At 43.6% G+C, this 26,134-nt stretch overlaps 10 protein-coding genes across 10 annotated transcripts; 4 read left to right on the top strand and 6 right to left on the bottom strand.

Moving 5' to 3' along the window:
* Window positions 1–1,958: 1,958 nt before the first annotated feature.
* Window positions 1,959–3,431, bottom strand: BYT42DRAFT_546824 (uncharacterized protein; the record flags this gene model as incomplete). Its single annotated transcript, XM_051565911.1, has 1 exon — window positions 1,959–3,431. One exon carries the CDS (start codon window positions 3,429–3,431, stop codon window positions 1,959–1,961), a length of 1,473 nt encoding a protein of 490 aa, XP_051422228.1.
* Window positions 3,432–5,568: 2,137 nt separating this feature from the next.
* BYT42DRAFT_614885 (uncharacterized protein) lies at window positions 5,569–9,398 on the bottom strand (the record flags this gene model as incomplete). Its single annotated transcript, XM_051571903.1, has 13 exons — window positions 5,569–5,742; window positions 5,883–6,047; window positions 6,165–6,296; window positions 6,437–6,586; window positions 6,663–6,788; window positions 6,868–7,111; window positions 7,195–7,322; window positions 7,431–8,314; window positions 8,415–8,573; window positions 8,647–8,710; window positions 8,785–8,883; window positions 8,955–9,008; window positions 9,153–9,398. The coding sequence occupies 13 exons, from the start codon at window positions 9,396–9,398 to the stop codon at window positions 5,569–5,571; spliced, it is 2,625 nt and encodes an 874-aa protein (XP_051422227.1).
* Window positions 9,399–9,508: 110 nt separating this feature from the next.
* BYT42DRAFT_573408 (S-glutathione dehydrogenase-like protein) lies at window positions 9,509–11,483 on the bottom strand. Its single transcript, XM_051568722.1, has 10 exons — window positions 11,424–11,483; window positions 11,315–11,363; window positions 11,165–11,234; window positions 11,035–11,069; window positions 10,780–10,967; window positions 10,621–10,717; window positions 10,434–10,564; window positions 10,294–10,361; window positions 9,781–10,230; window positions 9,509–9,714 (listed from the first exon to the last, which is right to left on the bottom strand). The coding sequence occupies exons 1-10, from the start codon at window positions 11,451–11,453 to the stop codon at window positions 9,681–9,683; spliced, it is 1,152 nt and encodes a 383-aa protein (XP_051422226.1). The 5' UTR covers window positions 11,454–11,483; the 3' UTR covers window positions 9,509–9,680.
* A 1,841-nt stretch (window positions 11,484–13,324) lies between these two features.
* On the bottom strand, window positions 13,325–14,929 carry BYT42DRAFT_573399 (mitochondrial inner membrane translocase subunit Tim17/Tim22/Tim23/peroxisomal protein PMP24). Its single transcript, XM_051568721.1, has 5 exons — window positions 14,907–14,929; window positions 14,436–14,770; window positions 14,198–14,297; window positions 13,793–14,101; window positions 13,325–13,725 (listed from the first exon to the last, which is right to left on the bottom strand). The coding sequence occupies exons 2-5, from the start codon at window positions 14,471–14,473 to the stop codon at window positions 13,720–13,722; spliced, it is 453 nt and encodes a 150-aa protein (XP_051422225.1). The 5' UTR covers window positions 14,474–14,770; window positions 14,907–14,929; the 3' UTR covers window positions 13,325–13,719.
* A 36-nt stretch (window positions 14,930–14,965) lies between these two features.
* BYT42DRAFT_594149 (FAD dependent oxidoreductase) lies at window positions 14,966–16,323 on the top strand (the record flags this gene model as incomplete). The annotated part of the gene is made up of 3 exons (XM_051570747.1): window positions 14,966–15,129; window positions 15,215–15,788; window positions 15,931–16,323. 3 exons carry the CDS (start codon window positions 14,966–14,968, stop codon window positions 16,321–16,323), a joined length of 1,131 nt encoding a protein of 376 aa, XP_051422224.1.
* Window positions 16,324–16,389: 66 nt separating this feature from the next.
* On the top strand, window positions 16,390–18,365 carry BYT42DRAFT_573389 (uncharacterized protein). Its single transcript, XM_051568720.1, has 5 exons — window positions 16,390–16,642; window positions 16,713–16,845; window positions 16,942–17,554; window positions 17,625–17,909; window positions 17,997–18,365. The coding sequence occupies exons 1-5, from the start codon at window positions 16,542–16,544 to the stop codon at window positions 18,164–18,166; spliced, it is 1,302 nt and encodes a 433-aa protein (XP_051422223.1). The 5' UTR covers window positions 16,390–16,541; the 3' UTR covers window positions 18,167–18,365.
* BYT42DRAFT_605754 (uncharacterized protein) lies at window positions 18,366–20,305 on the top strand. The gene is made up of 6 exons (XM_051571132.1): window positions 18,366–18,595; window positions 18,668–18,798; window positions 18,860–19,084; window positions 19,167–19,431; window positions 19,533–19,937; window positions 20,035–20,305. The coding sequence occupies exons 1-6, from the start codon at window positions 18,388–18,390 to the stop codon at window positions 20,271–20,273; spliced, it is 1,473 nt and encodes a 490-aa protein (XP_051422222.1). The 5' UTR covers window positions 18,366–18,387; the 3' UTR covers window positions 20,274–20,305.
* On the bottom strand, window positions 20,190–23,443 carry BYT42DRAFT_374468 (heme peroxidase). The gene is made up of 9 exons (XM_051563279.1): window positions 23,116–23,443; window positions 22,654–23,024; window positions 22,379–22,572; window positions 22,255–22,313; window positions 21,944–22,182; window positions 21,766–21,878; window positions 21,052–21,694; window positions 20,675–20,982; window positions 20,190–20,573 (listed from the first exon to the last, which is right to left on the bottom strand). The coding sequence occupies exons 1-9, from the start codon at window positions 23,116–23,118 to the stop codon at window positions 20,350–20,352; spliced, it is 2,154 nt and encodes a 717-aa protein (XP_051422221.1). The 5' UTR covers window positions 23,119–23,443; the 3' UTR covers window positions 20,190–20,349.
* A 782-nt stretch (window positions 23,444–24,225) lies between these two features.
* BYT42DRAFT_614880 (uncharacterized protein) lies at window positions 24,226–24,840 on the top strand (the record flags this gene model as incomplete). Its single annotated transcript, XM_051571902.1, has 3 exons — window positions 24,226–24,236; window positions 24,318–24,591; window positions 24,661–24,840. 3 exons carry the CDS (start codon window positions 24,226–24,228, stop codon window positions 24,838–24,840), a joined length of 465 nt encoding a protein of 154 aa, XP_051422220.1.
* BYT42DRAFT_374304 (uncharacterized protein) lies at window positions 24,780–25,620 on the bottom strand. Its single transcript, XM_051563278.1, has one exon. It carries the CDS (start codon window positions 25,557–25,559, stop codon window positions 24,924–24,926), a length of 636 nt encoding a protein of 211 aa, XP_051422219.1. The 5' UTR covers window positions 25,560–25,620; the 3' UTR covers window positions 24,780–24,923.
* Window positions 25,621–26,134: the final 514 nt, after the last annotated feature.

Genomic DNA, 26,134 nt, shown 5'->3' with positions numbered 1-26,134 from the left:
TTCTCTTGTAGAACACCGCATTTGAATGTGATTACTTTTTTGGGGCACTATGCGAAATATTGAATGTATTTCAGGTTCGCTATTTGACTCATGGAACCAAGTATATATGACAAGTAGAAGATAGAGAAGCCAGAAAAGCCCGCAACCAGTATCCTCAAGCGTTCGGAAAAGATTGATTATAAACATATCCGAAAGTATCCATCCAGGATCAGCGCTTCACGATGGACTTGGACACACGGTTTGAAGTCGTGGACGCGTTTCATAAAATAGATCAATGATAATACGTCCTATATTCTCTGATACATAATAGCCTCAATCACGTTACGATGGCTCTCCTTGTTGGCAAGAATTCAGATCGACGATCGATGGCGAACGCATAGTATTTATCCACATGTTAATATGGATAAAGTTTGGATCAGTCATTTTGACCAGCTAATGACAGGAAACCTGCTTGTTAGGCAATCTGGGACTTTTTCCTTTTTTTTTTTTTTTTTGGCAGGGAATCTTGGACTAATTTTCAGTTGATTTCAAAGTAGGCCACAATTTCTTTACTGATATTGACGACCTCTTATGGAGTTGTTGCCAATGACTGGAAACATGTCAGTTATGGCATTTTTTGTGATAATGCATGCGTGCCTGAAGAAAATGACACGACAGGTCTCATATGTTGTATGAGGGAAATAAACAATACCAATGCATCAAGTTATGTGGCACCAAGGCCATGATGCTGCTCATCCTTTGACGCGGCAGGCGTTGGAAGAAGTGCTTTGTCTTGGCAATCAACTAAAATACGCAAGCGCTTACTGTAATGCCAAGTGTGTCCCTTTACCTGGGACCTCTCGTTTTCTGCATGTCCTACTCCACCGATTCTACTCATTTCAGGCAACCATATCAGCATGCGTTCAGTGGTTTTTTTTTCGCCGTCTCGCATCTTCAATCAAAGGTTGCGCAAGTAATTGAAAACAGTGACGAAACGCAGTCTAGGTGATTGTTTAGGTTTTGAGATGTACTGGTAATTACTCTGTACTACGTTCCTAGCACCTGCTTTCATGTCACAAAAACTTTATGCGTAAGATACGGAATGCTGCTCACCTAATTTGCTCGTTTATTTTGGCAGCTATCGTTGCTCATCCTTTCAAACGAATTCTTCCAAAATATTGACGTAAACACTGATTATCATTGCTTTTTTAAAGTCCAGGCAACCTCTTTTCTCCATCATTGCTTTTGTTGATGCAAGTTATAAAAAGGTTGGGCGATTATGCCGGTAATGAGCATAACCAGCTTTTTTTTCCGGCTATTCATCTTTAATAATCCAACCAACGAGCTTTGTTTTGTTGTTGCTGATAATATATCGTTAATTTTTTCTCGCCGTTTGCCTTTTCATGTATCGCTTGAACAACCAAGGATTCCTCTGACGAAAAAAGTCCAAACCAATATTGTGTGCTTTTCCTCAAATCCGAAGTAATCTTATCCGCACGTCCGTAGTAATGAAATGGGTCACCTTTGACCTTTACTCGCATCATCATTTACTCAACGTCATATAATATGATAGAAGCCAAGACTTTTGCTGTGAATTTTTTGACACAAGCCTCGACTAAACTTCATAATTTTCAGTCAAAAACTAAGTTTTCCTAGTCGACGAGCTATTGATCAGCATGGAACAACGCAAGTGGTGCAAACAGGCTACTTCTATGCGAAATTTAAAAAGCTATACTATATTGATTGTTATACGTGGTTTCAAAAGCTTTTAAAAAGAAAACCATGGAGATTGATAATCTGTTTCGAGAAACAGAGACAATTGAATTTATTTCCTAACGATCACTCGCACAAAAAAAGAAAAGGACGGTAATTGAAAGCTGCCGTAATTATCACAAGTATTTTATTAAGGAAAAAGGAACTTTTGTATATGTAGAGTAAGGATTACAGTGGAGTTCTGCATAATCAAACACGGGGGAAAGTTAAGCTGATCCATTGGCACTCTTGATGGTCTTTTCCGCAGTTGCGGCTTGGTCCTTGACAGTGTCGACAGCTTCCTTGCCCTTGGAAACGACTTCATCGGCCTTGGTTTGCACTTGAGTCACGGGGTCCTGAGATGCTTCGGATTCTTCATCGGCACGCTTGGTGTTCTTCTTGATCTGGGTGTTGGGACTCTTGGCACCCACGGAGACCATCAAACCATCAACAACATCGAGGTCATTCAAAGAGTCTTTAACGTTGGCACCGACGAGCTGGTTCTGGTTGTGCTTGCTGTCCTTGTCACCGCCGATGACGGCACGCTTGGTGTTCTTCTTGATTTGGGTATTGGGACTCTTGGCACCAACGGAAGCCATCAAACCATCGACGACATCGAGATCATTCAAGGAATCTTTAACGTTGACACCAACGGCTTGGTTCTGGTTGTGCTTGCTGTCCTTATCGCCACCGATGACGGCACGCTTGGTATTCTTCTTGATCTGGGTGTTGGGGCTCTTGGCACCAATGGAAACGCCAGCACCATCAATGACGTCGAGGTCGTTCGCGGAATCTTTAACGTTGACACCGACGAGTTGGTTCTGGTTGCCCTTGGTATTCTTGTCTCCACCGATGACGGCACGCTTGGTGTTCTTCTTGATCTGGGTATTGGGACTCTTGGCACCAACGGAAGCCTTCAAACCATCAATGACGTCGAGGTCATTCGCGGAATCTTTAACGTTGACACCAACGGCCTGGTTCTGGTTGCCCTTGGCGTTCTTATCGCCACCAATGACGGCACGCTTGGTGTTCTTCTTGATCGAAGTGTTGGGACTCTTGGCACCAATGGAAGCCTTCAAACCATCAATGACGTCGAGATCGTTCAAGGAATCTTTAATGTTGACACCAACGGCCTGGTTCTGGTTGCCCTTGGCGTTCTTGTCACCACCAATGACGGCACGCTTGGTATTCTTTTTGATCTGGGTGTTGGGGCTCTTGGCGCCAACGGAAACGCCAGCACCATCGACGACGTCGAGATCATTCAAGGAATCTTTAATGTTGACACCAACGGCCTGGTTCTGGTTGCCCTTGGCGTTCTTGTCACCACCAATGACGGCACGCTTGGTATTCTTTTTGATCTGGGTGTTGGGGCTCTTGGCACCAACGGAAACGCCAGCACCATCGACGACGTCAAGATCATTCAAGGAATCTTTAACGTTGACGCCAACAGCCTGGTTTTGGTTGTGCTTGCTGTCCTTATCGCTACCAATGACAGCACGCTTTCGATTCTGAGCGGCACCAGAAACGGCTCCGACGGTATCTTGTACTGTGGTGCCAACGGTATCAGGGGAAGCCTGAACACCACTCAATGCTTGGGTGGCAGGGACTTGGCTACCAAGGTTTTCACCAATGGGGGCAGCTTGGGATACGGTTGCGAACAAAAAGACTGCTGCAGAAATAGTAAGGAACTTTAAATGCATTTTCTATAGTATAAATTAAAAAAAAGAGGTAGTGGGTAGCGCTGGAGGATGAAGATGTTGGGGCACTCCAAGGTGTCGCCTTATATATGTCGACCTCCACAAAAAAAACCCAATCCCTTTTTCCAACATCTTCTTACAACGAGGTTCATGCTTCTGAGTTTATTAGCTAGCTAGAAGAAATAGAAAAAAAGGGGAGGTCGATGCATACTCCTGTCGGCGCTGCAGATCTTGGAGGTGTTTTACAGGGGAAGATCAGAGTCAGTGTGCTGCTTGATTTGATGCTTCTCTGAGTTTAGATCCTTTTTTTTTCTACATGTTTTCTATTTGAATCGGGGTCTTTTCTTTTTTCCTGTTCGCTTTGAAGCATCAAACAACATGAAAAAAGAAAAAAAAAGAAAAATTTAATCGTCCGACCCCCGCAGGGACTTGCAAAATAGAAAGATGGAAAAGAAGACTGCGAAGCCATGATATGATTCTCGAAGGATGGTTATTCTTTGTTTCTTTTTTTCTTTTGGTCCCTTTCTCCACCTCAAACGCACCTGGGTTACTTCTTTAAGGAGGTTTATCGAGGGAGGATATAGAGGGAAATGATTCGACAAGACGATTTTTGACGAATATTAATTCACCCGGATACACAAAAGGGGTCGATTGCATTGGGAAGTTTTCATCCAAGAATTCTACGTGCTCCTTTTGTATCACCTCAACAACGTATCATCCGCCATGATGAGACCACTCTTACTATAAACATTTTGAATTTCTTTTTTAATCGTCATGGAAACTGTATTCTCTAATGTGTTTTGTTTACATGTTTAGATGCATAATTTTATTAGTCCATCACTTGATCACAGGATCATCTTCCGAAGACCTATTTCAGTCTTGTTTCAAGACATTAAATAGCATTAAATGGATGCAAAATATAAAGGAAAAAAAAAGAAGCCAGCCTATTACCAAGGGGCAATAAGCAGCGCGGTTTTCATCCTCCTTAACTCCAATGGATGGGAAACTTTGTTCAGCACCTGCGCACCACAAGATAAGGATACTCGATAAAGTGCTTCTCACATTAATACGCGAAAAAATAAAAAAAATAAAGATACAATCGCACCTTTCGACAAAAAGTATTCTGGTTTTTCTTTATTTTGTGCCTTGTTGTGGTGCATCACAGAAAAAACCAAAACAAAATCGTACGGCGAAAAAATCAACATTCATGAACCTTTTTGCTTTTCCTTCCCTGTTGTGTCGCAAACACCTCCACAATAAAGTTCACAGTCCGATGACAGGTTGCTGAGTGCGACTTTTTCCACATCGAAAGCTTGAAAGTATATCCTCTATTTGGGCAATGGCTCAGCCCGACTTGTTTTAGTTCATTGGAAATGACAAACAGGACCGGAATGATGCACGTCATATATCTTTACTTACAAGAACGTGCTTTGTTTCAGGTGGGTAGCAACTAATGGTATTAGCTAACGAGCATGATATGAGCATGATATTGATCATGTAATAAATCTTGGGAGGAGGGAGAAAAGGAAAAAAAAATGCCTTTTCCAGTAGTATGATTCGCGAATTGAGCGTGGCACCCTACAAAAAAAAAGTTAGCTTGTTTTTGCATCAAATATTTTTAGCATCTTCTCTTTTGATGCGTTGATTGCGGCGGCGCGATGAACTCAAATGTCGTTTATTATTTGTTTTGGAACAAAAAAAAAGTGCAGAATCAGTTTTTTTGAACTTGACTTGACATCAGATGGATTAGATATTGAGTGAAAAGAATAAAAAAATTTGGGTTGTATTTTATGTATTCTCCACCACGTGTATCCAATTTTTTTCTAGTTTGAGCCTTTGGATTATGAAGGGAAAAATCAAAAGGGATGTAGGAGCCTTATTCAGGAAGCGGGAGACTAACGCGGGCACTTACAGGTAGTGGATCGTCGCTGCGTTGACCCTTTTAAGGTTTATGGTAGAGACAACACATGATGGCACAGCAAAACATGACGGGAATTGTGTGGGCTTTTTTTTATAATGTGTATGAACAGGGATGGGAAGAAATACAAATGATGATGAAGATGCAAGAATAATAAGAAAAGGGATTAAATGGAGTGGATAATGACAGTAGCAGGGAAAGGATTTAAATTTTAACGGTGGTTTAGAGATAAAAGTGGCGGACATCGCCCACGCCAAAAGATTCACCACAAGACGGACATCGTCGTTGTCTGGTATCTAAACGTGCTTCAATACATTCTTTGCAAAACGTATGCATACATCTTCCCAGAAGACGACTCCGAAAATTGGTTCGACAAGCACTGCATTTCAGAAGGGCCTAAGCATAACATCATCATCCAATTAGGTAACTGTAGGCTGCAACAACACTATCCCTGCGACCCCCTTTTTTTTTTTTTTGGGCCCCGGCCCCCAACAACCCAAGCATACACACGCACACACACGCACAAAAACACTTACTCTGAGTTCTTCCACTTCCGCCGCTAATTCTTGCTCTGCTGGATTATGGCCTTGTGAAATCATATCCCATTTACGTTTCATTTTCTCGTAATCTTCATCAACACGTTTGCGTAGATGTTTTTCTTCCTCGAACGCTCGCGTTTTTTCTTTCAATAGTTTTTGGAGCTAATGCATCAAGCAACAACAAAAATAAAAATAACAATTGCCCAAAAGCAATGTTATGATAAATAAACCCATCTTCTTTTTGAACTTTGTATGTGTGTTTTGGTATCTTTTGGTTACCTCCAGGACACGGGATTCACATTCGTCCAGTGTATTTTTACATTCGCCACATTGCAACGTAACGTCTTCGATCTCCACACGACAATCTTCTACTGCTTTGGCCGTCGACCGCACCTCATTCTCCTTGTCATCCTAAAAACAAAAATGCAAACCACCTTAGTCCATCTCATCCTGCATTTCCCAAAAACAGAGAAAATGCGAAGCAAAATAGGAACACAAAAAGCCAAAACAAGACAGAAACCAGAGAAGTGAAAAAAAATGAGTATCATTACCAGTTGCTTTTCAACCGCTTTTCCGCGTTCTTCCAATTGTCGCAAGTGTTCACGTTGTTGTTCGCTTGTACGCCTTAGAGAAGCTACCGTTGCCATTTGTTTATCTTTGGCCATTTTCAAGGCCGGAAAGGTCTGGGCAAATTTCGATTTCTGATTTTTTGACAGACATGAGTGTTATCAGCCCAGGATCTCTTTCATGCATCCAATGACTTCCTGTAACCCTTACCTCGGCCTGCAGCTTGAGTTTGCACTCCCGCTTGTCGCATTGTTTGGAAATTTTTGCACTTTGCTCGTCTAATTTACCATACATAGCGGCGGCCCGATCAATCTGTTGAAGCAATTGGGTCTCATACTAAGAAAGAAAAAAAAGAGAAAGAGATGAGCATCCCTTTTCCTCCATGCTTGCGGCCTTTTCTTTCTTTTAGACTTACGCTATCATAGAAATCAATCATGAGCTGCAGTTGATTGTACTGGGTGGACAAGTCGTTCAATTGCTTCATCAATGTTCTGATGGAAGTAGGTAGCTTCTCGCCGTCGTCAATCCAGATGCGAAGCTTATTTTGAATACTTTCAACCTGTGACCTGTGTACATGCTGTGCTTCTTGCAGCGATCGCGTATTCATCACATCTTGTTGACTTTGTCTTTTTAAAGCTTCCAGCGTACGTCGTGCATGACTGCAAATCCCGAAAAACAGAATTCCAGTAAGTCCACGGTTGTCCGATCATTAAAGCAATATCTGTCTATTGCCCCCACTTACTCTAAATTGTCTTTCAATTGTGTAAACATCGCCAATTCATTCGCAAGCGGTCCAGCCTTGTCTTGCGATGAGGATGCCATGGTCTCTTGTAATGTTCGTAAATGTAGCTCCAGCTCGTCTACATGTTGCTTTTTCCCATTCGGAAAAAATAAAAGGAAAAAAAAGCAACGCAAAAAGCAATGTTGAGTCCCTGCTTCCTTTTCCCTTTTTCATGCAAGATGTTTTGGTGGATCTACCTTTGCTTCATCGGCTGACAGACGAACTTGATCATTCATGGCTCTGTCACGATTATCCCTGTTCGTCAGTTCGTTGAGCAATGTTTGAAACTGGTCCCGTTGCCCTCGAATACGTGTTAAATCGTTTTCCAGACGTTTCATCTCGGCTTCCAGGGACTGAGTTTGAGCGTTCTTTTCATTTTTGGCCTGATCCATAATTTGACGCCTTTCGATCGAATCATTATCTAGATCCTTTTCCAGGCGCGTTCGCCAATGATCCAAATAGTGAAGACGCGATCGATAATGGTCGATGGATAGCTGCAGATTCTTGACGTACTGGGTTTCCAAAAGCTGTTCATCCGATATGGTCAAAAATTGTGATTTCAAGCTTTCTATATCGGATAACAATTGTTCCCGTTCTCGCTTTAAATCTTCCATTTCCTTTTTCCGTGCGTCCACAATCAGCTGATGTTCGTTCAATTGTGATTGGATGGCTTGGTCAGCAATGGACCCTGGGGTCACCGGTTTCGTCTCTTTGGCAACCGTCGACGTCCTAGCGTTGCCCTCGGCGGGTGGCGAGGATAATTTCCCATTCGCTGCCTGCATTTCCAAATCGCCCAAACCACCGTAAGCGAGTGAGGCGACCACCGCACTTTTCGATCGATCGTATCGTTTTTCCGCTTGCACCAATTTCTGTATACAATCGTCAAATGCTTCCCTCATACTCGTTAACCGATCGGTCGTTGTCTGGAGCTGATTCTTCACGCCGTTGGTCTGTATCGAAAGCGCCTCATGTTGATTCCGCATCTCGCTTACTAATTTATGAGTTCGATCCGTCGACGATCGTAAATCCTTGATCTCGGACTGTGACCATGGCTGTAGTAAATTTTGATGCGCCGCTCCATCTACCACCATAACAATCGTCAGATCAACCGCTTCCCGAGAAACGAACGCCCTCCAAAAAAAAGAAACATTGCTATGCCAAAAATAATAAAGTATAATTACCATTCGTTGCTTTCAAAGCATCTTCCAATGCATTTGCTTTGGTCGTCCAGTTTTGGATAGGCTCCAATACTCGCGAAGCCAAAGCAATAAGCGCTTGACGAATGATATCGAGACTTTCTTGTAAATGTTCACCTGTAATGGCAGGGTCCTCCGGTAGTTCTGTTCATCAAAGCAGTGAACCAAATCAGTTATATGATACCAATGAACTCTCATCAGCAACAATATTTTTTACCTGGAATCAAAGAGTCGTCCACGTCAAACAGCGATTTGCCAGAAAAGATCAGTTCGTCCCGCAGCTAAACAATGTCAAAAATCAAAGAATCAGCTTGATCTGGCCAAAACAGACAAGTCGGTGATATCAACAATTTACCATGTTGTAATGTATTCTAACAATACTTTGACTGCTTTTGGTACGATTCTCATCCTGGGTCATGGTCTCCATTCGATTTTCCAGCAAAGCGACATTTTCCTGTGGGAAACGATTAAATACCGATCTTTCATGTCATTGCTGAGGTAAGCAAGAATCGGCCAGCCACATACCTTGACTTTGCGCATGCGGCGTAACAGTACAGTTTTGGAGACATTCTCGGGAAACTAGCGTGGGCATCGATGAGCAAGAAGCATAGAATGAAGGTGAGGGAAAGCCGTGGCATGATCATATTGATCCGATGGCGATTGGAAGCTGTCATTCCCATCGATCATCTGACATGCCAAGGCTCGGGCAGAAAATATAATTACCGTCAAACTAGTATCTAATTCGTCGGTCTGTACAGTAGGTGATTCCAGTGGGGTTGGAGACGGTTCTGGTGCAGTGGGTTCATTGGATACCGTTGTGGAAGCCGGCGTGTAAGGCGCGGCCGTAGCACTGCTAAAGCCTGTGAATCTTTTCTTGAGCGGCGGACGCGACGGAGAAGAAGAGCCTGCAATGGAGATGGGACTGTCAACGTCGTCCGCCCAAGCACGTTTCTTCTCTTGGGTTGACATTATGGGGGGCCAGGCAGACAAAAATGATTCCACCCTTTGTGGGCGGTGTTTACCAAAAAAATATCGATCACGTGCTTTCGCTCAAGGCAGGACATGCCAGAAGCAGTCCTTTCTGAGCCATTTTTGACAGATTTTTTTTTTTAAATTTGTCAAACTTCTTCCAACTTGGTCCACTTATATTCAATATTCTACTTTCAACTACTAACGGGTAAAAAACTTTTTAAATTATCTACACGAACCGTTCCCTTACTCTCCGTCTCCTCTACTTCTACACTATTCGTTCTACTCCTTTTGAACAGTAACAACCGCGCGAATACTAGACATAAGAAAATTGGAGGTTAAAACAGACCAGTTCATACATTTGTGATAAATGATCACTCACCAATCACCAGAGTGCATGGCATCAAAGGCCTTGTTGAGATCTTCAAAGTCAAAGGTGTGAGTGATGAATTCGTCCACCTTCAAGCTGCCATCAAGATATTGCTGAACGAGACCGGGCATCTCCGTCTTGCCCTTAACACCGCCGAAAGCCGATCCTCGCCACACACGGCCAGTGACTAACTGGAAGGGACGGGTGCTAATTTCCTGACCGGCACCAGCGACACCAATGATGGTGGATTCACCCCAGCCCTTGTGGCAAGCTTCAAGAGCAGCACGCATCACGTTGACGTTGCCAGTACAATCAAAGGTGTAATCGAGACCACCCTCGGTCATTTCCACAAGCACTTCTTGAATCGGTCTATCGTAATCCTTGGGATTGATGAATTCAGTAGCACCAAATTCCTTGGACAGTTTCTCCTTCTTGGGGTTGATATCAATGGCAATGATACGGCTAGAAAGTAGATATTTCCAAAATGAGCCGCTGTATATTTTTAGGAAAGAAAGGGTGACTTACCTAGCTCCGTTGAAAGCAGCACCTTGGGCGACGCTCAAACCGACACAGCCCATACCAAAGATAGCCACCTAGAAGCAAGTACGTTGTTGCATCAATACCGTGGCTCGTTCTACGTCTGCTCATTTTTTTTTTTCACTTACAGACGAACCCTTGGTGACCTTGGCAGTGCGAGTAGCGGCACCGAAACCGGTGGTAATACCGCAACCCAACAAGCAAAGCTTCTGCAAGCTGGGCTTAGGATCCACCTTGACGACGGACACATCAGCGACAACTGTACTTGAGCGTGAGCTTCTGTTGTTGTCCCTAAAAACCATCCTTCCAACCTACCTGTGTATTCGGAGAAGGTGGAGCAACCCATGTAGTGATAGATAGGCTGGCCCTTGCAGGTGAAGCGAGTTGTTTCATCGGGCATCAAACCACGACCCTACGGATCCTCGTGAATATACAATGATTATTTTACATATTACGGCGACAATTTGGTCGTACCTGAGTGGCACGCACGGATTGGCACAAGTTGGTCTTGCCACTGGTGCAGAACTTGCACTTCTTGCACTCGGCGGTGTAAAGAGGAATGACATGGTCGCCCACAGCCACATCGGTCACACCTTCACCAACAGATTCGACAATACCGCCACCTTCGTGACCAAGAATGGCAGGGAAAATACCCTCGGGATCTGTATTGAATATCCACAAGTATGAGTCCTTGTTCACAAATGCAATCATTTTTCAATCCTTATTTACCAGTGCCTGAAAGAGTGTATGCGTCGGTATGGCAGCTGATGACCAATAACCAAAAAAAAAAAAAAAAAAAAAAAAGAGTCAACATATTCCTGTGACCAGTTTTCTCGTCCTACTCTAAACAAATACTTACACGCCAGTATAGCAAATCTTGATACGGACTTCGTTAGCCTTGGGAGGAGCGACTTCGATTTCTTCAATGGCTTTAAGGAAATTAATAAGAAATGAAAAATCATAAATCCAGAGTCCGAGCCAATGGGTTTCAAAAAAGTGGCCAACTTACAAAGAGGTTCGCCCGCCTTCCAGGCAATGGCAGCACGACATTTAATAACCTTTGTATGTAAATCACTGTCAGAGTCATTCAAATAGTCATTTCGAGTGCGTGTTTGTACCTGACCAGCAGTAGCACTTTGAGACGCCATGTTCGTTTTTTTATTCAAAGAGAAGAGCGAGAAAAAAAGACGCTTTTCCACGCTTGCCGAGTTGCAAAAGGCATGTCAATGGCGAACTGTGTGACTGTGAAAAAGCGGAATTACAGCATGGTGGCGGAACATGAAAACCCGAAAAAACACCCACGATTATAGATTGGATCCGATCACTCGGCCTGATCAGCCGAGGATTGCTCATATTCTAACAAGCCGTACACCCGCTGTGCAATGGATGCCGCCTGCCACCGGAGGCCGCCCTCTTACATTGAGCGACTTTCGTCAGACAAAAAGCCTAACGCATACACGGCATAACCTGGGCGAGAACTCTTGGCGGAACTTCGGTATATTAATGACAACCTTATGCCATACGTTGCAACGTGATTTGTTTCTGAACACGCGCAGGGCAGCACTGGTTCCCCCCTCAGTTCCATCCCGCCCAGGCTATGATAGATCTAGAAAGATGTGTGGGTATGTTGGGTATTTAAAAAAATGAGTTAGTAAGCTCTTTGATTGATTCAAATTTTCGTCAAGATATTTTACCTTTGTTATTTGAGTTTGCAATAGCCATTGATTGCTTGACATGACTTGGATTATATGACATTGAAAATTTTTTGAATTAGTATACGTTCATTATACATCATAGCAAAGGAAAAGAAATTGGACTTGCCTTTGAACCAAATGGTGAACCGGACAAAAAAAAAAGATGATACGGACCGCCAGGTAAGCTTCTTCTTCGATGCGGAAAATAAAATTGCTTCCAGGGACAGTTAAGCGATGGATCGGTGGTGTCAGCTTGAGCAGGCAAAAAATATTGACGTGGCCAGAAGTGACGGTAACTTCGAGTTGGATTCCAGATATCGAGAGTCCCCAAGTCTGTTTTGCCGGAGCAAAATCGATGGTAGACCACTCGACGCTTACCTTTTTGAGGATGGTGGTCAATTTAACCAAGTTAGATACACGGGATAAGAATCGTCTGGATGATGGATGCGGATGGGATCTTGATACAATGATAGTAGTGAGGGTTTATCAAGTAAACAGAAAGAGAGAGAGAAAATCAAAAGAAGAAAGATAAAATTGAAGACAAAAATATATGATTCTCCATGGATGAAACAATAGTCACCCCACTGATGCATGAATTCATAGATCGAAGCACGTCTGCTTATGTATTATTCGATTCATTGAAAATTGAAAGAGAATGAAAGGACATATATAGTATAACTGACAAAAAAAACAACAAATTGAATGATGCTACAGAAGAACGCCAGTCGTATCATCAACCACTTTTCTTCAAAAAGAGCTCTACTCACATTTTATTCGAAAGACGACAATGCTCTGTTTGACCACAACTGGTGCAAACGGTATCTTGCTGCTGATTGTTTCGCCTATTATCGTGAAAGTGGGCAGCGAGGCATGGTTGAAAGATGAAAAAAAGGTTTAACAGGTCCTTATAACTTAAGTGTAGATCATGTGATTTACAAAATCGCTAATTTCCAAAGATTTTAGTTATATAGATTAAGCCCTATAGGACACTTTCTTTTCCAGTTGATCATAATTGAATACATATCATAGTATATGTAGGAGATATGATAACATCGATGAAAAATCACTTTCAGAATGGCGTATATGGCCTTCAACTTAAAATTTGGCTTTTATACTAATGTCAGCCAAGTCAATGATCATGGTTCGTTTTGGGTGTAGAAAATATTCCTAATTTTAACCTCCAAGTTTTCGCGCTAAATGATAGTCATTGATTCTGACAGAGTAAAATATATTATTATGTTCTCCCAATGCCGAGATGTTCTCCCTTCTTCGTTTGAATGCAATTCGAAATGACAGCCATCGATCTTATTGCTATATTGTTCTTCCCGAGCCAGTCCGCCAGCCAGCCGTAGTTGGTTCGATTGGCGTGCATGAAAAGAATAGAGATCACCATGATCATCGAAACAAAGTAGTGAGGATGTGAGCGCTTGTTTTTTTCTTGAACTTCCTTTTCGCAACTCAAATGTTTTTTTCCTGCCTGCGAGCGAAAGGTGAATGAAGTGGATTTTCCAGGTCGTGTGTAAAAAAGTCAATTCTTTTCTTTTTTTTTTTTGTGATATCGAAAAAAATGCTGATGGATGAAAGTTTGTCTAAAAAAAAACTGACTTATTTTTTTCCGTTTTCTGTAAAGCATATATATACACACATGTGCAAGGGGAAAGGGTGGTAATTTTTCTCTATAAGGTAATGAAGTTCTTTTTGGGTACTGCGATCAAGGCATCTACAGCTATTTGAACAATGCATGGTGAGCCAACTGATGGTGACGAGCAAGATCAGGAAAAAATGAAACTTACTTGAGGCATGACAGGTCTTGTTTGTTCAGCGGTCATTCTGGTGATAGCGATACCGATACCTTCAATGACGGCCAACAAACTGCCACCGACGACGGCAGATACAGTGGCGGCCTTGACACCACCACGAGCTGCCAACACACCACCGGTCAAAGCACCGGAAAGGATGGAATTCCAGGGATCTTCCTTCTGTCGGATACCCTTCAGACCGCAGTCGAATGTACTGAACAAACCACCCCAAACAGCAAAATTGCCACCCAATACAGGTGCACGAGCCTTCATGGCAGACACTGCACCGAGCATACGTTCACCCTGCGTACAGACAAAATAGATCCGTCAGTGTCCTATTCTTGAAAATCGCTCCATCATGCCCGTTTCGTTTTGCCGGCATGGCTTCATCACACTTACTCTTGGTGAGTTTTTTGCTCCCTTGACCGAGTGCCAGATACCGCCACCCACTGCACCCATAACAAAAGCACCACCCAAATCGTTCAAAATGACCCAAGGGCTTCAGAATAAAACAATAAAATATATGATTAGTTGGACGTCCGATGCTTGTTAAATCGACAGAAAAAGCTGCGCTGTTCACGCTAGGTCCTGTCATTTTTTCCCAAAAAATGCTGATTTGCCATGTCGATAGACTCACCAAGGATCTCTGGTATGATCTTGTGAAGCGTGACCCATATTTTATCAATGTAGATTAACAACGAATCGAAAGAGCTGCAATCGGTTTTCTGTTGTGAGTTGGTCGCTCCAGGCGGTTTGGCAGCTTATTTGTCGGTAACGAAAAAAATACACTTAAAAAAAATTGACTTGGAATAAACAAAGCCGGAATGGAAACCCCACGTCATGTCACGACGACGCTGATTGGCCCACAAATCAAAGGTCAAAGTCCCGCTCTTTACTTGCGCTTTGCACCACCAAGAAACGACTTCTTCCGACCCTTATGTTCTGCCTGATATGCACATTATATTATCTCATCTAACCATATCACGCATAGAAGATGGTTAATCTGCTGTTACTATGTTCTTATCGAAAGTCAAATACATCCGAGTCACGAACCCTATATTCACGTCACAAGCACGTCAAAAATTCTCGAGATTAAAGTAATCATCACCTTTTCTACTGCGTGTTTTTTCTTTTTTTTTTTTCTCGACTTTTTTCAAAGCTTTTAACATGCCACAGCATATTGTTGTCGTAGGAGCGGGTGTCATGGGTGCCTGTACAGCGTATTATCTGTCGAAACGGGCCACGGGCGATGTACGGGTGACCGTCGTGGAGAAAACAGCAGTCGCTTGTGGAGCCAGCGGAAAAGCGGGCGGCTTTCTTGCCCTCGACTGGTACTGTCAACTTTCACCTTATTTGTTGGTCTCACGTTTTTATTTCACGGTTGGACTGACCGTGGCATTCCACCTATTTTGCTAGGAATGACGGCAGCGAAATTGGCGAACTGACACGAGCATCCTTCAATTTGCATGCGGAATTAGCAAAGTCGCTGAATGGAGAACGATACGGCTACCGACGCGTGGAAACCTACTCTGTATATCTGTCGTTTGGCAGTGGCAAAAGCAACAAGGAAATCCCACGAGAAAACAGCACTATTGACTGGTTGGATACCAAGCGTGTGCGTAGTGTCGATACGTTAGGCACCGTGGACAACACAGCCCAGGTGCATCCCGAGCTCTTCACACATGCGCTTTTAGAGGATGCAGTAGCCACCGGTCACGTCCAAGTGCGATGTGGTCAAGGAGTGGCATCGTTGCTGTACGGCGACGACGACCCAACCAAAGTTATCGGTGTTGAATTAGACAATGGCGAAAAGATTGACGCGGACGCTGTGGTGATTTGTATGGGACCGTGGAGTGGCACGTTGCCCATGAAAGGACGACGAAGAAATATGTTGCCAATCACAGGGTCTCGAGCCCATTCCATTGTCATGAAACCCGAGAAAACCGTGCCTGCTCAAGCATTATTTACTGCCATTGCTGATGGCTCGCGAGCAGCTCGCACGTATGAACCCGAGGCAAGTTGGGCTGTTCAGAGGGGGGTTTTTTTTGCGGCTCAAGAAAAAAAGCTGAGCATTGTCGAATTTAAAAATATTGCATAATGTGACTGTCGGACTAACAAAAAGGGCTTGTTAGATTTATCCTCGACCTGACGGAACCGTATACATGTGCGGTCCTACGGATACAGAAGAATTGCCACAGTCAGCCGACCAGGTCAAAGTCGATTCGACGGCTACGGATACGCTGCGAAGCTTAGCATCCAAGATCTCGCCCATATTAGCTAGCGACGGTACCCAAGTAGTGGCGACGCAGGCATGCTATTTGCCTATTTCGCGTGATGGCGTGCCTCTGATTGGAGCCCACCCAAATCATCAGCAATTGTATATAGGGACAGGGCATTCGTGCTGGGGGATTCTGAATTCTCCCATCACGGGCTTGATGCTGAGTGAGTTATTGCTCGATGGAAGAATTTCTTGCCTTGACTCCGAATCGGTGGAAGCAGTTGACCCGAAAAATCGCTGTTCGTAACACAAAAACGCAGCCCCAATTACCCGACCTTTTTTTGAACCAGTGATTTCTATCGAATTTCTTAGGCTTCGCTCTTTTGCGTCTTTTTTAGACTTTTTCCAACAGTTGCTTTCAAATATATAAGAACGGAAAAAGGAAAACCCCATCTTTTCAACTCTACCGTTCTTTACTTGTTCTTACTATCTTTATCCATTCACTGATTTTGACTGAATGTCTCCATGTGGACTTCATGGCATTGGGCATTGATAGTCATATTATGCATTCAAGTCTCTGGATATGAGCTTAACTATTCTCCAGAGGAGGAAAATCCTGGTATTTGGTACGATTTGTGATTTTAAAGTCAAAGTGCAAAATGAGGCCGAAAAACGTGACCATTTTGTATCTTGTAGGGAGGTTCAGGTCGAATATGATCTTTCGATCTCTAATACGTCAGCGAAAGTGGTGCCCGGCACATCTCAAAAAGTTTATAACCGAGGTTTTCAAACGGTCTTTGCGCATCGAGATATACACGGATCCAATAGTGTGAGTTACCGGGAAGACTGTGGAAATGAACAATGATTCAAATCGGTTGTCACCCCGCGGAATGCTGACTGTCAATTTGAATTTCGGTTTATTCAGAGATTGTTAATTGATGTGGGCGATGGGTGCCCAGGGACGACCATTGAAGAGATCCAAGATCGCAACGACCATACTGCGACCAGTCCGTCCATGTCATCGCAGCCATCGATCGCCATCATGAAACGGGACGGAAGGTGCTCTCGTTGGTCCGAAAAGATTAGTACGGTGCAAAGTTTATCCCAGAATTATGGACTCAACATCCAGGCAGCGGTGATTTATGACAATCGATCTTCCGAATTCCTTCCGCAAGTGAAGCAGAATACCACCAATAAGACACGTCCAGAGTGGTACATGCCCTTGCTCTTCCAATACAACATATCCTATATGAACGATAACGATATCGACCTCGGCCAAACATGGATCGCCGTCTACTTTGTCCCCAAAGCCTACGGGGAGAGCTTGTTGCAACAATTGCAAAAGACCTTAATCTCACACAACGATACCAAACAACAATACATACAACTCACATTTCTTTTCTCTGACATTTCCTTTTCCGTGGACGGTGACGCTGCAGAGGAGGACGATCGTCCATCGTCTGACATCTGGGACCTCTTATCAACAAAGAGCGATGTCTTCCTTATTGTCATTGCTGCATGCATCGTCCTCATTTTAGGTATCTATTGCGCAGCAGTGTGGGCCAAAAAAATATCGCGAGTCTTGACCTAATTGAAAAAATGATGTAGGCTTTATTTTATTCCGATGGTATCGAATTTCGCGGTGGCGTCGATCGTCCAACACCACCGAAAACGACCATTTGGGCACGGTGGAACAAGGCGCGATTCCCCTGCAGCCCCGTGCCGAGGTGAAATGCCTGACACATGAAAAGCTCGAAGAATTGTGTCCTATACAGTCCTGCGAACAGGCCAATCCCACCAATACCGCATGTGCTATCTGTCTCGACGATTTCGAACCCGACACCAATTTACGGGTCTTGCCTTGTCTTCATGGGTTTTGCGTTGCTTGTATCGGTAAATTTCATTTTTATTTTTCCACTGGTGAAAATTCAGTGTATTAACGTCATGATTCTTTTTTTTGGGGGTCGGTTGGTTGAGCAGATGTCTGGCTTACGAAAAAGTCGAGTTTATGTCCCATTTGCAAGTATGATTGTCTTCCAAACGAAGAAGACGCCCATCGCAGTCCAACGTCATCAAGTTCTGTCGCTCCGGACAGCAGCCCTGTCACTCCCAATACATTGCCCTCGCAGGACGATCAGGCACGGCGGTAAAAAGAAAAAAAATGGCCGCAATATCCAATCATTCTACACATGTAATTATCCGCCTATCCATATACATATATATAATATACCATACAAATCGTCATGTCTTACATTGTAATCTTGTAAAGTATATGTCTGTCTAAGAAATAGTTCCATTTTACCTCCGAGGATATATAATTTTTTTTGACCTTGTGGTTTGCAGTGGTGAAACCGAAAATGTTTGATCGGCCATGGGGGATTATCATGCTGATCCCTCGTTTAGAGTTGCATTGTTTGTTTGTTTATTTGTTACACTTTTGACGGATAACATGCCGCGTATATCACCTGCTGTTACCTATGCAGTCGCCGTCGTTTTGATACTATGGCTTATTCTCGGTGCTATTACTTTACCAAACGCCACTCGATGGTTTCAAGGTGACGGACCCAGCGTACAACAAGGTCAAGATCACAACAGAGTCATTACATTGACAAGATATAATTTTCAGTGCTGACTTCTTTTCTCGTTTGCAGATGTCGTTGTTCTACCGATCAACGGAACTTCTATTACCAAAGATGCTCAATTTGTCTATGGCGAATGGCATTATCACAGAGGCGTGTCCAGCACACTCAATACGCCTGACGCTCCAAAAGATGGTCTACAGGCAAGTCTCAACAGCAATATATGACAGCCAAAAAAGAATGGGTAGATTAACAATAAGATAGGGTATTTTGTATGACCGAGGCTTATCCTGTAGCGCTCATGTTATTGAAGCCTTGAATCCGCCTCTACCCGATTCCATGGCAGCCAATATCTCCAAAATTGCGCTGGTACGACGAGGTGGATGCGACTTTACAAGGAAACTTCGGTTTGCCCAGATGGATGGAGCCAACGCCGTCATTGTCTACGATAATGTAACTTCGGAAGACTCGGTTAAAACCTATGATATAGTATGTGCGCGCTAGGTTTCATCGTTGTAACTGTAAATCGCAGCTAACCGCAGCAACCGATTCTTTTTTTTCTCGTTCACAGGAAGTACAACCCAATTCCGTTTCCATTCCAGCGTATTTTGTGCACTTGTCCGTTGGTAGTGAGTTACTGGAGCGACTTGGAAATATATCCAAGATGGGCGAAGCAGGCAGCGACTACGGTCCCGTTCAAAAGGTCAATGATGGCTTTCACACGAATCTATTGGCTCGCGTGACCTTGTGGCCTCCACGGAAACCTCTGTTAGATCCATGGCAATTTGCTTTGATTATTATTGGCATCATCCTCGTCACAAGTTTAGCCATTGTTGGTAAGACGTCGTCGTCAAGTTAATTTTTTTTTTTTTTTTTTTTTTGGCTTTCGTATTTACTCAAGCCATTAACCTTGTTATTCATCCCTTTGGTTCCGCAGTGGTCATGCAATGCCATTTATGGCGTCTAAGTCGGCAGAATAGCCGAGACTCGGACGAAGAAACGCATAGCTTAGATGATCGATTCTGGCGAGACCTAATGGGCGATTCGCGAAGTTTGATGGCACGACCACGCCGGTCGCGACTGGAACCCAGTGCTCTTGAAAAGATTCCGACACGAATCTACCCTGGCAAACCGCCCGTATGGCATACTGATCCACCCGCCAGTGAGGATGACGGTCCCGATCCAACGAATATGCACAAAGATGGGACCATTCAGAATGCAGACAGTGCCGAACCTAGCAAGCAGGAACAGACGACCTGTGTCGTATGCCTTGAACCTTTCAAGCAAAACGAGGTGTTGCGCTGTTTACCCTGTGGCCATGAATATCACTGCGAATGCATAGGTAAGCACTCATCGAAATTCCTGTTTTGGATATATAGACACGTAGCAACTCAATGCACGTTTATTTATTTTATTTCATTTTATTTGCACTGAAAAAGATACATGGCTGATCAAGAAAAGTGCTTCGTGTCCTTTGTGCTTACAAATCATTGAAGCTCAAACAGCACGACCAGAGGCGGTTCACATCAACGACGGCGAAGTTCAGCGACGACATGAGCAAACGGATGTCGCTGAAGTATGGCATCGACTGTCAAGTCATCCATCAGCAACCCGAAGGCAGCACCCCAATGCCACAGTGTTACGTAGTTTTTGGATGCAAGGTCAGCAGCAAGATTAAACAAATACATAAATGCTTTTAATATTCGATAGAAAAATAAAGCGTCCTCCTATTATTTTGTGTTGTTGTGATCCCATTAGAGACTATTCGATGAGGACGACGCGGTGGTACTCGGGACATAGAACAAGTTGGTGAGCTCTTCCTCAGTAAAGGCCGGTTTGTGCCCACTGTTTGCGTTGGGTAACAGTGTCTTTATCATTGTGGGGAGCACCCGATTGTGTCTCTGGGGATCTCCTTGCTGGTAAAGGAAGCCCCAGTTGGTCAGATTCGACGGCGTCAGTTCTTCGGTTAAAATGCGATCTAATAAGAAAAAATGACAGGGCAGGAAAAAAGAGAGTTCATACATCTCTTGTTAGGTAAAAAGGGATCCAGAAGGATTCAAAAGGATTTGAATGACTTACCATTGCGCAGGAGATTGGTGGCATCGCTGAGAATGCTTCTTCCGATAGTGTAGGGTAGTCGAAGACCAGTCTGTTTGGTACGTTCGACGATAAGGCCAACATACAGCTCGACCTTGTCTGGCGTGCCATAAAGTTCCTTGAGCGTTTCCTGGACCGATTTGATTTCAGAAAAGTCTTCAAACGTGGTAAGCTCGGTGAGATTGAAGAAGCGTCGGAACTCGTTAAAGTAACAGCATCTCAATGCGCGTGCTTGGTTGATCCCTGCAATCTCTACCGGACGAAGCACTTCAGGAATTTTCAGACCATTGCTACAATAATATATTGAAATCCATGAGTTTCTGCTAAATAGGAGGCCTTGGTTATCATCAACGACTCACCCTAACTCAGAAGCAATTTGGGTGTAACCTCGTCGAAGCATCAGAGTCAGTTTATGGTCGGAAAATAATCCAGTCTGAAGGTCACGATGACCGCCCGCAATAGGTAATCCCAAGGCGAGCTCTTCAGGCGATGCATGGACGAATTTTTCATTGAATTTCTCCCAAATCATATCCAAGACGCCGTGTTCCGTGGTTGATTTACCGCCGTGGGCCGATTCCTTGTCGTCCTTTTGCTGTTGTTTGTAGTGTTGGACCATATCCGCCGGCAAAAGGCTCATGACATCGTTGATCCACTGTTCATCCTTTTGCCCAATGGCCGCGTGCCAGCGGTAAATAAGGTTAAACTCGACAGACACTGCATTGCCGTAAACAGGAGCTTCAGGAGCAGGAAGCGGACTGAATTCAAAGTCAGAGTCTTGAGTGGTGCCCAAAATCGTACGCAGATAATCATGAACGATGATATTCGCATAGCATCCATTATTGATCAGACGCGCGGTTTGAAACAGCTCTTCGTCTTGCTCCTCCGCCGTGGCTAGCGCTTTGCCAGGGCCGTACGAGAACCGTCCATTTTCATTCTTTTCCAACAATGTTTTCGCAATGTAATTATGATTACGCGAGAATAAAACCGCCAAAGCCGCCACACCTGAGGGAATGGGGTCGTCAGTAACCATCATTCTGAAACCCAGTAAACACAACAACAAAATTGACACACACCTGGCGGTTGAATAACAAGGCGTCTATCAAAGAACTGATCTGGTTTCAAAAGGCCATTCTTCATTTGTCGTACAGATTCTTGGTTTTGGCGATTGAAGCCGTAAAGCGGCGATCTGTCAACCACAACAACAACGAGTCAGCCTATACATCACATGCTAAAACCAACGTCAACCATTACAAATCTGCATAGCTTGTGCTGAGATTCCGCTTCATATCTTTGGGATCGGTGTAGAAAAGGTCGTGGGTGATAAGGATTGCCAAATAGAGCAGCAACATGTTCACGCCGGATTTATGCGGTGTAAAGCCATCTTTGGGCCGTTTGAACAGACGATCAAAAATGACTTCAGGTGAAGGAAGGTTTTCATTCATGGGAGCACGCGATGTCACCGTGCGTGTGTAATTGCTACCGGCTTTTCCCTACAAAATCGAATAGATTAGCCCCTCTCCGTCTCTCTCTCACAATGTACGGTTGCATGAGATCCCACTTACAACGTCCGGCAAAGCAACGCTGTTTCCACTACCATCAGCAGTGCGGAAATTGTGGCCGACATAATTAACATATGGTTTTTTAAAGTCGTCCTGTCATTTTTCAAAAACCAAGCAAAGTCGTTACCATTTTGAATCCTCCTTTTCTTTTGAGAATTACAGTCCAATGCGGATGAAAAACATACATGAAATATCTTTAACAACGGTTGCGCAGTGACTTGTACCAGCTCTTTTTGTTCCAGCGATAAACCGCTCAAAATGTTGACGACCGACTCAAAGGTATTGTTGCGATCGTTGATTGGTGCATGCTTACTTAATAGCCTAGAACGAGATGCATGAGATTCAGGCGCAACAATCCATGCATATGCACGGCAAGCAAAACAAACAAATCATTCAAGTTACCTTTCAATCAAACCACCAACCAGGACCAGTTGTTGGGAAACAGGAAGTCCTAGGGCTTCTCTGATGGCGCGGGTGTTGGTAGGCGTCAAACCAAAAATGGATTCAAAATTCTGGATCAAGGCATGCTGGGTCCAGCTGGGTCCCGTCGGTTGGTTGGAATACGATGGCGGAACGTATTTGCCCGCATTGGATTTGCGAGACGACTTTTTCCGTTTGGCAGATTTATCATTATCGCGTTTACCGGTGATGTTGTTGATCAGTGATTCCAAAGCCTTGAGAAGTCCATGTTCGCCCGCTTCGGATTCAATCGCTTTGATGTGGGCATTTAATCGGCCATGGTTGTCCGTGCTTTCCTTTGGATCAGGCACGGTCTAAAACATCACAAAATAAACCAAAAAGACGTTTGTATGATTTTCTTAAAAAGAATGGGCTGTACAAAAGCACCAGCGTTTAGCCACTTACCATGGAAAACAATTGTCCTGATGTGACGAGAATGGTTAAAAAATAAAATGGGAGTGAAAGTGTTGAAAGAACGAGAGAAAGAAAAAAGTTAACAGGAACGGAAGACTATGAAATTATCTCATCTAGTACAAGTTTAACTTCGGTCACGTCTCGGCTTTACATGCAATAGCCTACATGAGGGCGATGCGAGACCAAAAAAAGGGGGAAACTTTTTTAGCATTCCGGGACTGCTTCAGTTACGAAATAAGCATGTTGTCACTGCAGTCAGATTCAATAACGGGCTACCACTTGTGATACAAGAGTTGTTTAAGCATTTGCCGTTGTTGGCATATCAACCATCTTTACCCGTCTAAGCATCGTATATCTAACTGCCATTATCTCATCGTTTTTCATCAGTGCTACTATAGGATTATCACGATGAACAAAATTGGATGCGTACTTGTACTATGCTGTATAGTCATTGTATCATAGGGAGAAGCAGTTCCGTGGCAAGTCTTTTCATTCTTTGCCAAGCCGACGACAGTAGTAAGCGGCAACGAGTAGGTATTGATAAGAGATAAATATGACAGGAATCAGGCTTGGCAGGAAAAACAAACACATTTCATCGTGTATGGCAATAATCAATTAATGTGAGCTTTTTGTTGATGCTCCGGTCAAGGATTTTTGATATTTACAGCGGCTGTAAAGGATTGAAACGATATGCAAATCTTTTTGCCACATACGCCAATTTTACGAACAACTCTTTGTCGAGTGGTGTAGTTGAGTGGGACAAAAAAAATTGACGGGCTCAACCCTTTATCCAGGATACACGATGAAAAAGGCGAACAAAAGAACAAGCCGCCCAGCCTTGAATTCCTAATATGGAATTCATTTGTGGTAGTTGCAGCGCAAGGATTGAGAATTGAGAAAAAGAGAAGAAGATGAACCCATTTGCTGTTCTGTATGCGTACAATTGCCTCAAAGAGGAGACCCTGGGCATGGTCTGTTGTGGTACGAATTTGGATGCAGCCCAAACTCCGAAAAAACGTTTAAAACGAGCAACCCGCTCGAGAATTGTTTTCTGTTTCTACTTTTTTCTTATATACCCACCTCTTTTTATTTCTTATAAGGATGACTACACCGTAAGTAACATTAAGCAAACGAAAGCTTGTTGAATACCAACTGATGATGCTATGGATTGCCCACTTGCCTTTTTACCTCAGTGAAGAGCAGCTTTTGGAACTTACCGGAAAGAAGGAGCTTATTGAAGAAGCTAAAATCGCGAATTTGTTCGATCAACTCAAGCCAGTACAATCAGAATTCATGTTAGGCGATTGGCTCGCAGGATACTATGACACGGGACATATGACTAACAAGGACTTGGCCGAAATGCGCTGGGCCGGCAAGTGTTTCCGTACAGTCAACGACATCGATCCCGTGATGGTGTATGATGACAATGGTAACCGCGTACATAAGAAGGAATTCGGTCAAGCCCAGGTAAGAGAACTTGATTGCTTACAGGATTCTGAAATTTTTCGCTGAATATTCACATGCGCATACTCATAGTTGCGCCAAGTGGAGTACCACGGTGTGGTGTCGGCGTGCATGATTTACGACACGATGCCTATTATGGACCATTTCCGATATCTCAACGAGGAGACTGTGGTTGGCGCGATGGATTCCAAGCTTCATGCGGCGATTCCTAACGTTGGCACTTTTTACTTTTACTTGACCCGAATGAAGTAAGATAAAGACCAACAAGAAGAAGAAGATTGAGGTTGAATAAAAAACATTTTACCCGGGTAATTGTGTAACCATGAACCCCTAAATCAATGATAGTGAGTGAGCGTATTGAATCTGCCAAAATAAAAAAGGATCAAACCCATCCTACCATTAACCCCGACAATGTAATTCATCCATATAAAATTTAATCGAACATCCGTTGCCTGGTCCTTCCTCTTCATCTCCCCCTTTCCTTTTTGATTCAATAATGAAAGCCACTTTTCTCTCGATGCTCGTTTTATGTGCTGTCTCCTTGGTAGCAGCTGCCCCGAACAGCCAACGCTGTCATTTGATGGTCGACGTTCACGCCAAAGCCATGTGCCAAGAATACTGTGGCAAGGGAGGCTACCAACTCGGTGAATGCGGTGAAGAAGGCATCTGCATTTGCAATCATCATTCAAAATCCTCTTTGCAGTAACCGTAAGATATTTCTTCCTCCTACATCCACGGATATATCTCGGCCTCCGCAACTCATGCTGCCGTAAAATCCATCGAAAATCAATATCACCCATGGAACCTTGTATTCTTTCTTCATCACTTTGTTGTTGTTCTCTTGTATCCAATAAAATGAAACGCACAATCGTTGACATGCGCATTATTTGCTTTCGAAATACACAAAACCATCCATGTTCCTGTAAATAGAATCGAAAATTTGTACTGAGTCTGAAACCGTGGTTGTTCATTCGCTCCAGACACACTAAAATAAAGCGACTTGTCGAAACGCTGCGATTTTTTCCAACCCTTGACACACAACGCAATCAAGCGCAAAGAACGTTGATAGCAAGTGATAGCCCATTTCGTTTTTTGTGTGTATAAAAGAGACGAGGCTATCTCTTCTTTAATTATCGATCAACCTTGCCTAGTTCATCTAGAATGAATTTAGAAGCGCGGAATCAAATGAAGCAGCATTCTATTCAAAATTTTCACGTTTTTAAAGGTAAGAAAATGGTTAGTGTCTACGGCATCACTGACTAGGATCTGAAAAAAAATATGTCCGTCGAATTCCTTTCCATTGTTCACGTGAAACAGTTTCTCGCCCAAGAAGCCCAAAATGTGTAAGGATAATGATGTGAAAGAAATCCGTGCTTGCTTTGCATCGGGCGTTCCTCAACAAGCAATGAACCATGTGTAGCCGGTCCGTTCCTGCAGCCAACATGATGGTGGGGTGACAAAACCTGTTACGGATCGATGAAATATTTATTCTCCCTAACCGAGCAAAAAATAGGACTGGCCTCTCTCCAACTGTGCATCCTACGCA

The sequence above is a fragment of the Radiomyces spectabilis genome (assembly GCF_025331425.1).
Source record: "Radiomyces spectabilis strain NRRL 2753 chromosome Unknown BYT42scaffold_8, whole genome shotgun sequence".
Lineage (NCBI taxonomy): Eukaryota > Fungi > Mucoromycota > Mucoromycetes > Mucorales > Radiomycetaceae > Radiomyces > Radiomyces spectabilis.
This window is presented reverse-complemented; position numbering and strand designations above follow the sequence as displayed.

Bases quoted from the DNA above. Each gene is read 5' to 3' on its own strand.
- BYT42DRAFT_573399 (XM_051568721.1), bottom strand. From the start codon at position 14,473: ATGGGTCACGCTTCACAAGATCATACCAGAGATCCTTG. The intron at 14,298-14,435 runs GTGAGTCTATCG...TTTATTCTGAAG, and splicing joins GATCATACCAGAGATCCTTG to CCCTTGGGTCATTTTGAACG. The intron at 14,102-14,197 runs GTAAGTGTGATG...GTCTGTACGCAG, and splicing joins GAGCAAAAAACTCACCAAGA to GGTGAACGTATGCTCGGTGC.
- BYT42DRAFT_605754 (XM_051571132.1), top strand. From the start codon at position 18,388: ATGGGGGATTATCATGCTGATCCCTCGTTTAGAGTTGCATTGTTTGTT. The intron at 19,085-19,166 runs GTATGTGCGCGC...TCTCGTTCACAG, and splicing joins CGGTTAAAACCTATGATATA to GAAGTACAACCCAATTCCGT. The intron at 19,938-20,034 runs GTAAGCACTCAT...GCACTGAAAAAG, and splicing joins ATATCACTGCGAATGCATAG to ATACATGGCTGATCAAGAAA.
- BYT42DRAFT_573408 (XM_051568722.1), bottom strand. From the start codon at position 11,453: ATGGCGTCTCAAAGTGCTACTGCTGGTCAG. The intron at 11,364-11,423 runs GTACAAACACGC...TTACATACAAAG, and splicing joins AAAGTGCTACTGCTGGTCAG to GTTATTAAATGTCGTGCTGC. The intron at 11,070-11,164 runs GTAAGTATTTGT...ATTGGTCATCAG, and splicing joins AAGATTTGCTATACTGGCGT to CTGCCATACCGACGCATACA.
- BYT42DRAFT_374468 (XM_051563279.1), bottom strand. The intron at 22,314-22,378 runs GTAACGACTTTG...ATGTTAATTATG, and splicing joins GAAAAGGAGGATTCAAAATG to TCGGCCACAATTTCCGCACT. The intron at 22,183-22,254 runs GTAAGTGGGATC...TCGATTTTGTAG, and splicing joins GCGTTGCTTTGCCGGACGTT to GGAAAAGCCGGTAGCAATTA.
- BYT42DRAFT_374304 (XM_051563278.1), bottom strand. From the start codon at position 25,559: ATGAACAACCACGGTTTCAGACTCAGTACAAATTTTCGATTCTATTTA.
- BYT42DRAFT_573389 (XM_051568720.1), top strand. From the start codon at position 16,542: ATGTGGACTTCATGGCATTGGGCATTGATAGTCATATTATGCATTCAA. The intron at 16,846-16,941 runs GTGAGTTACCGG...CGGTTTATTCAG, and splicing joins ATATACACGGATCCAATAGT to AGATTGTTAATTGATGTGGG. The intron at 17,910-17,996 runs GTAAATTTCATT...TTGGTTGAGCAG, and splicing joins GTTTTGCGTTGCTTGTATCG to ATGTCTGGCTTACGAAAAAG.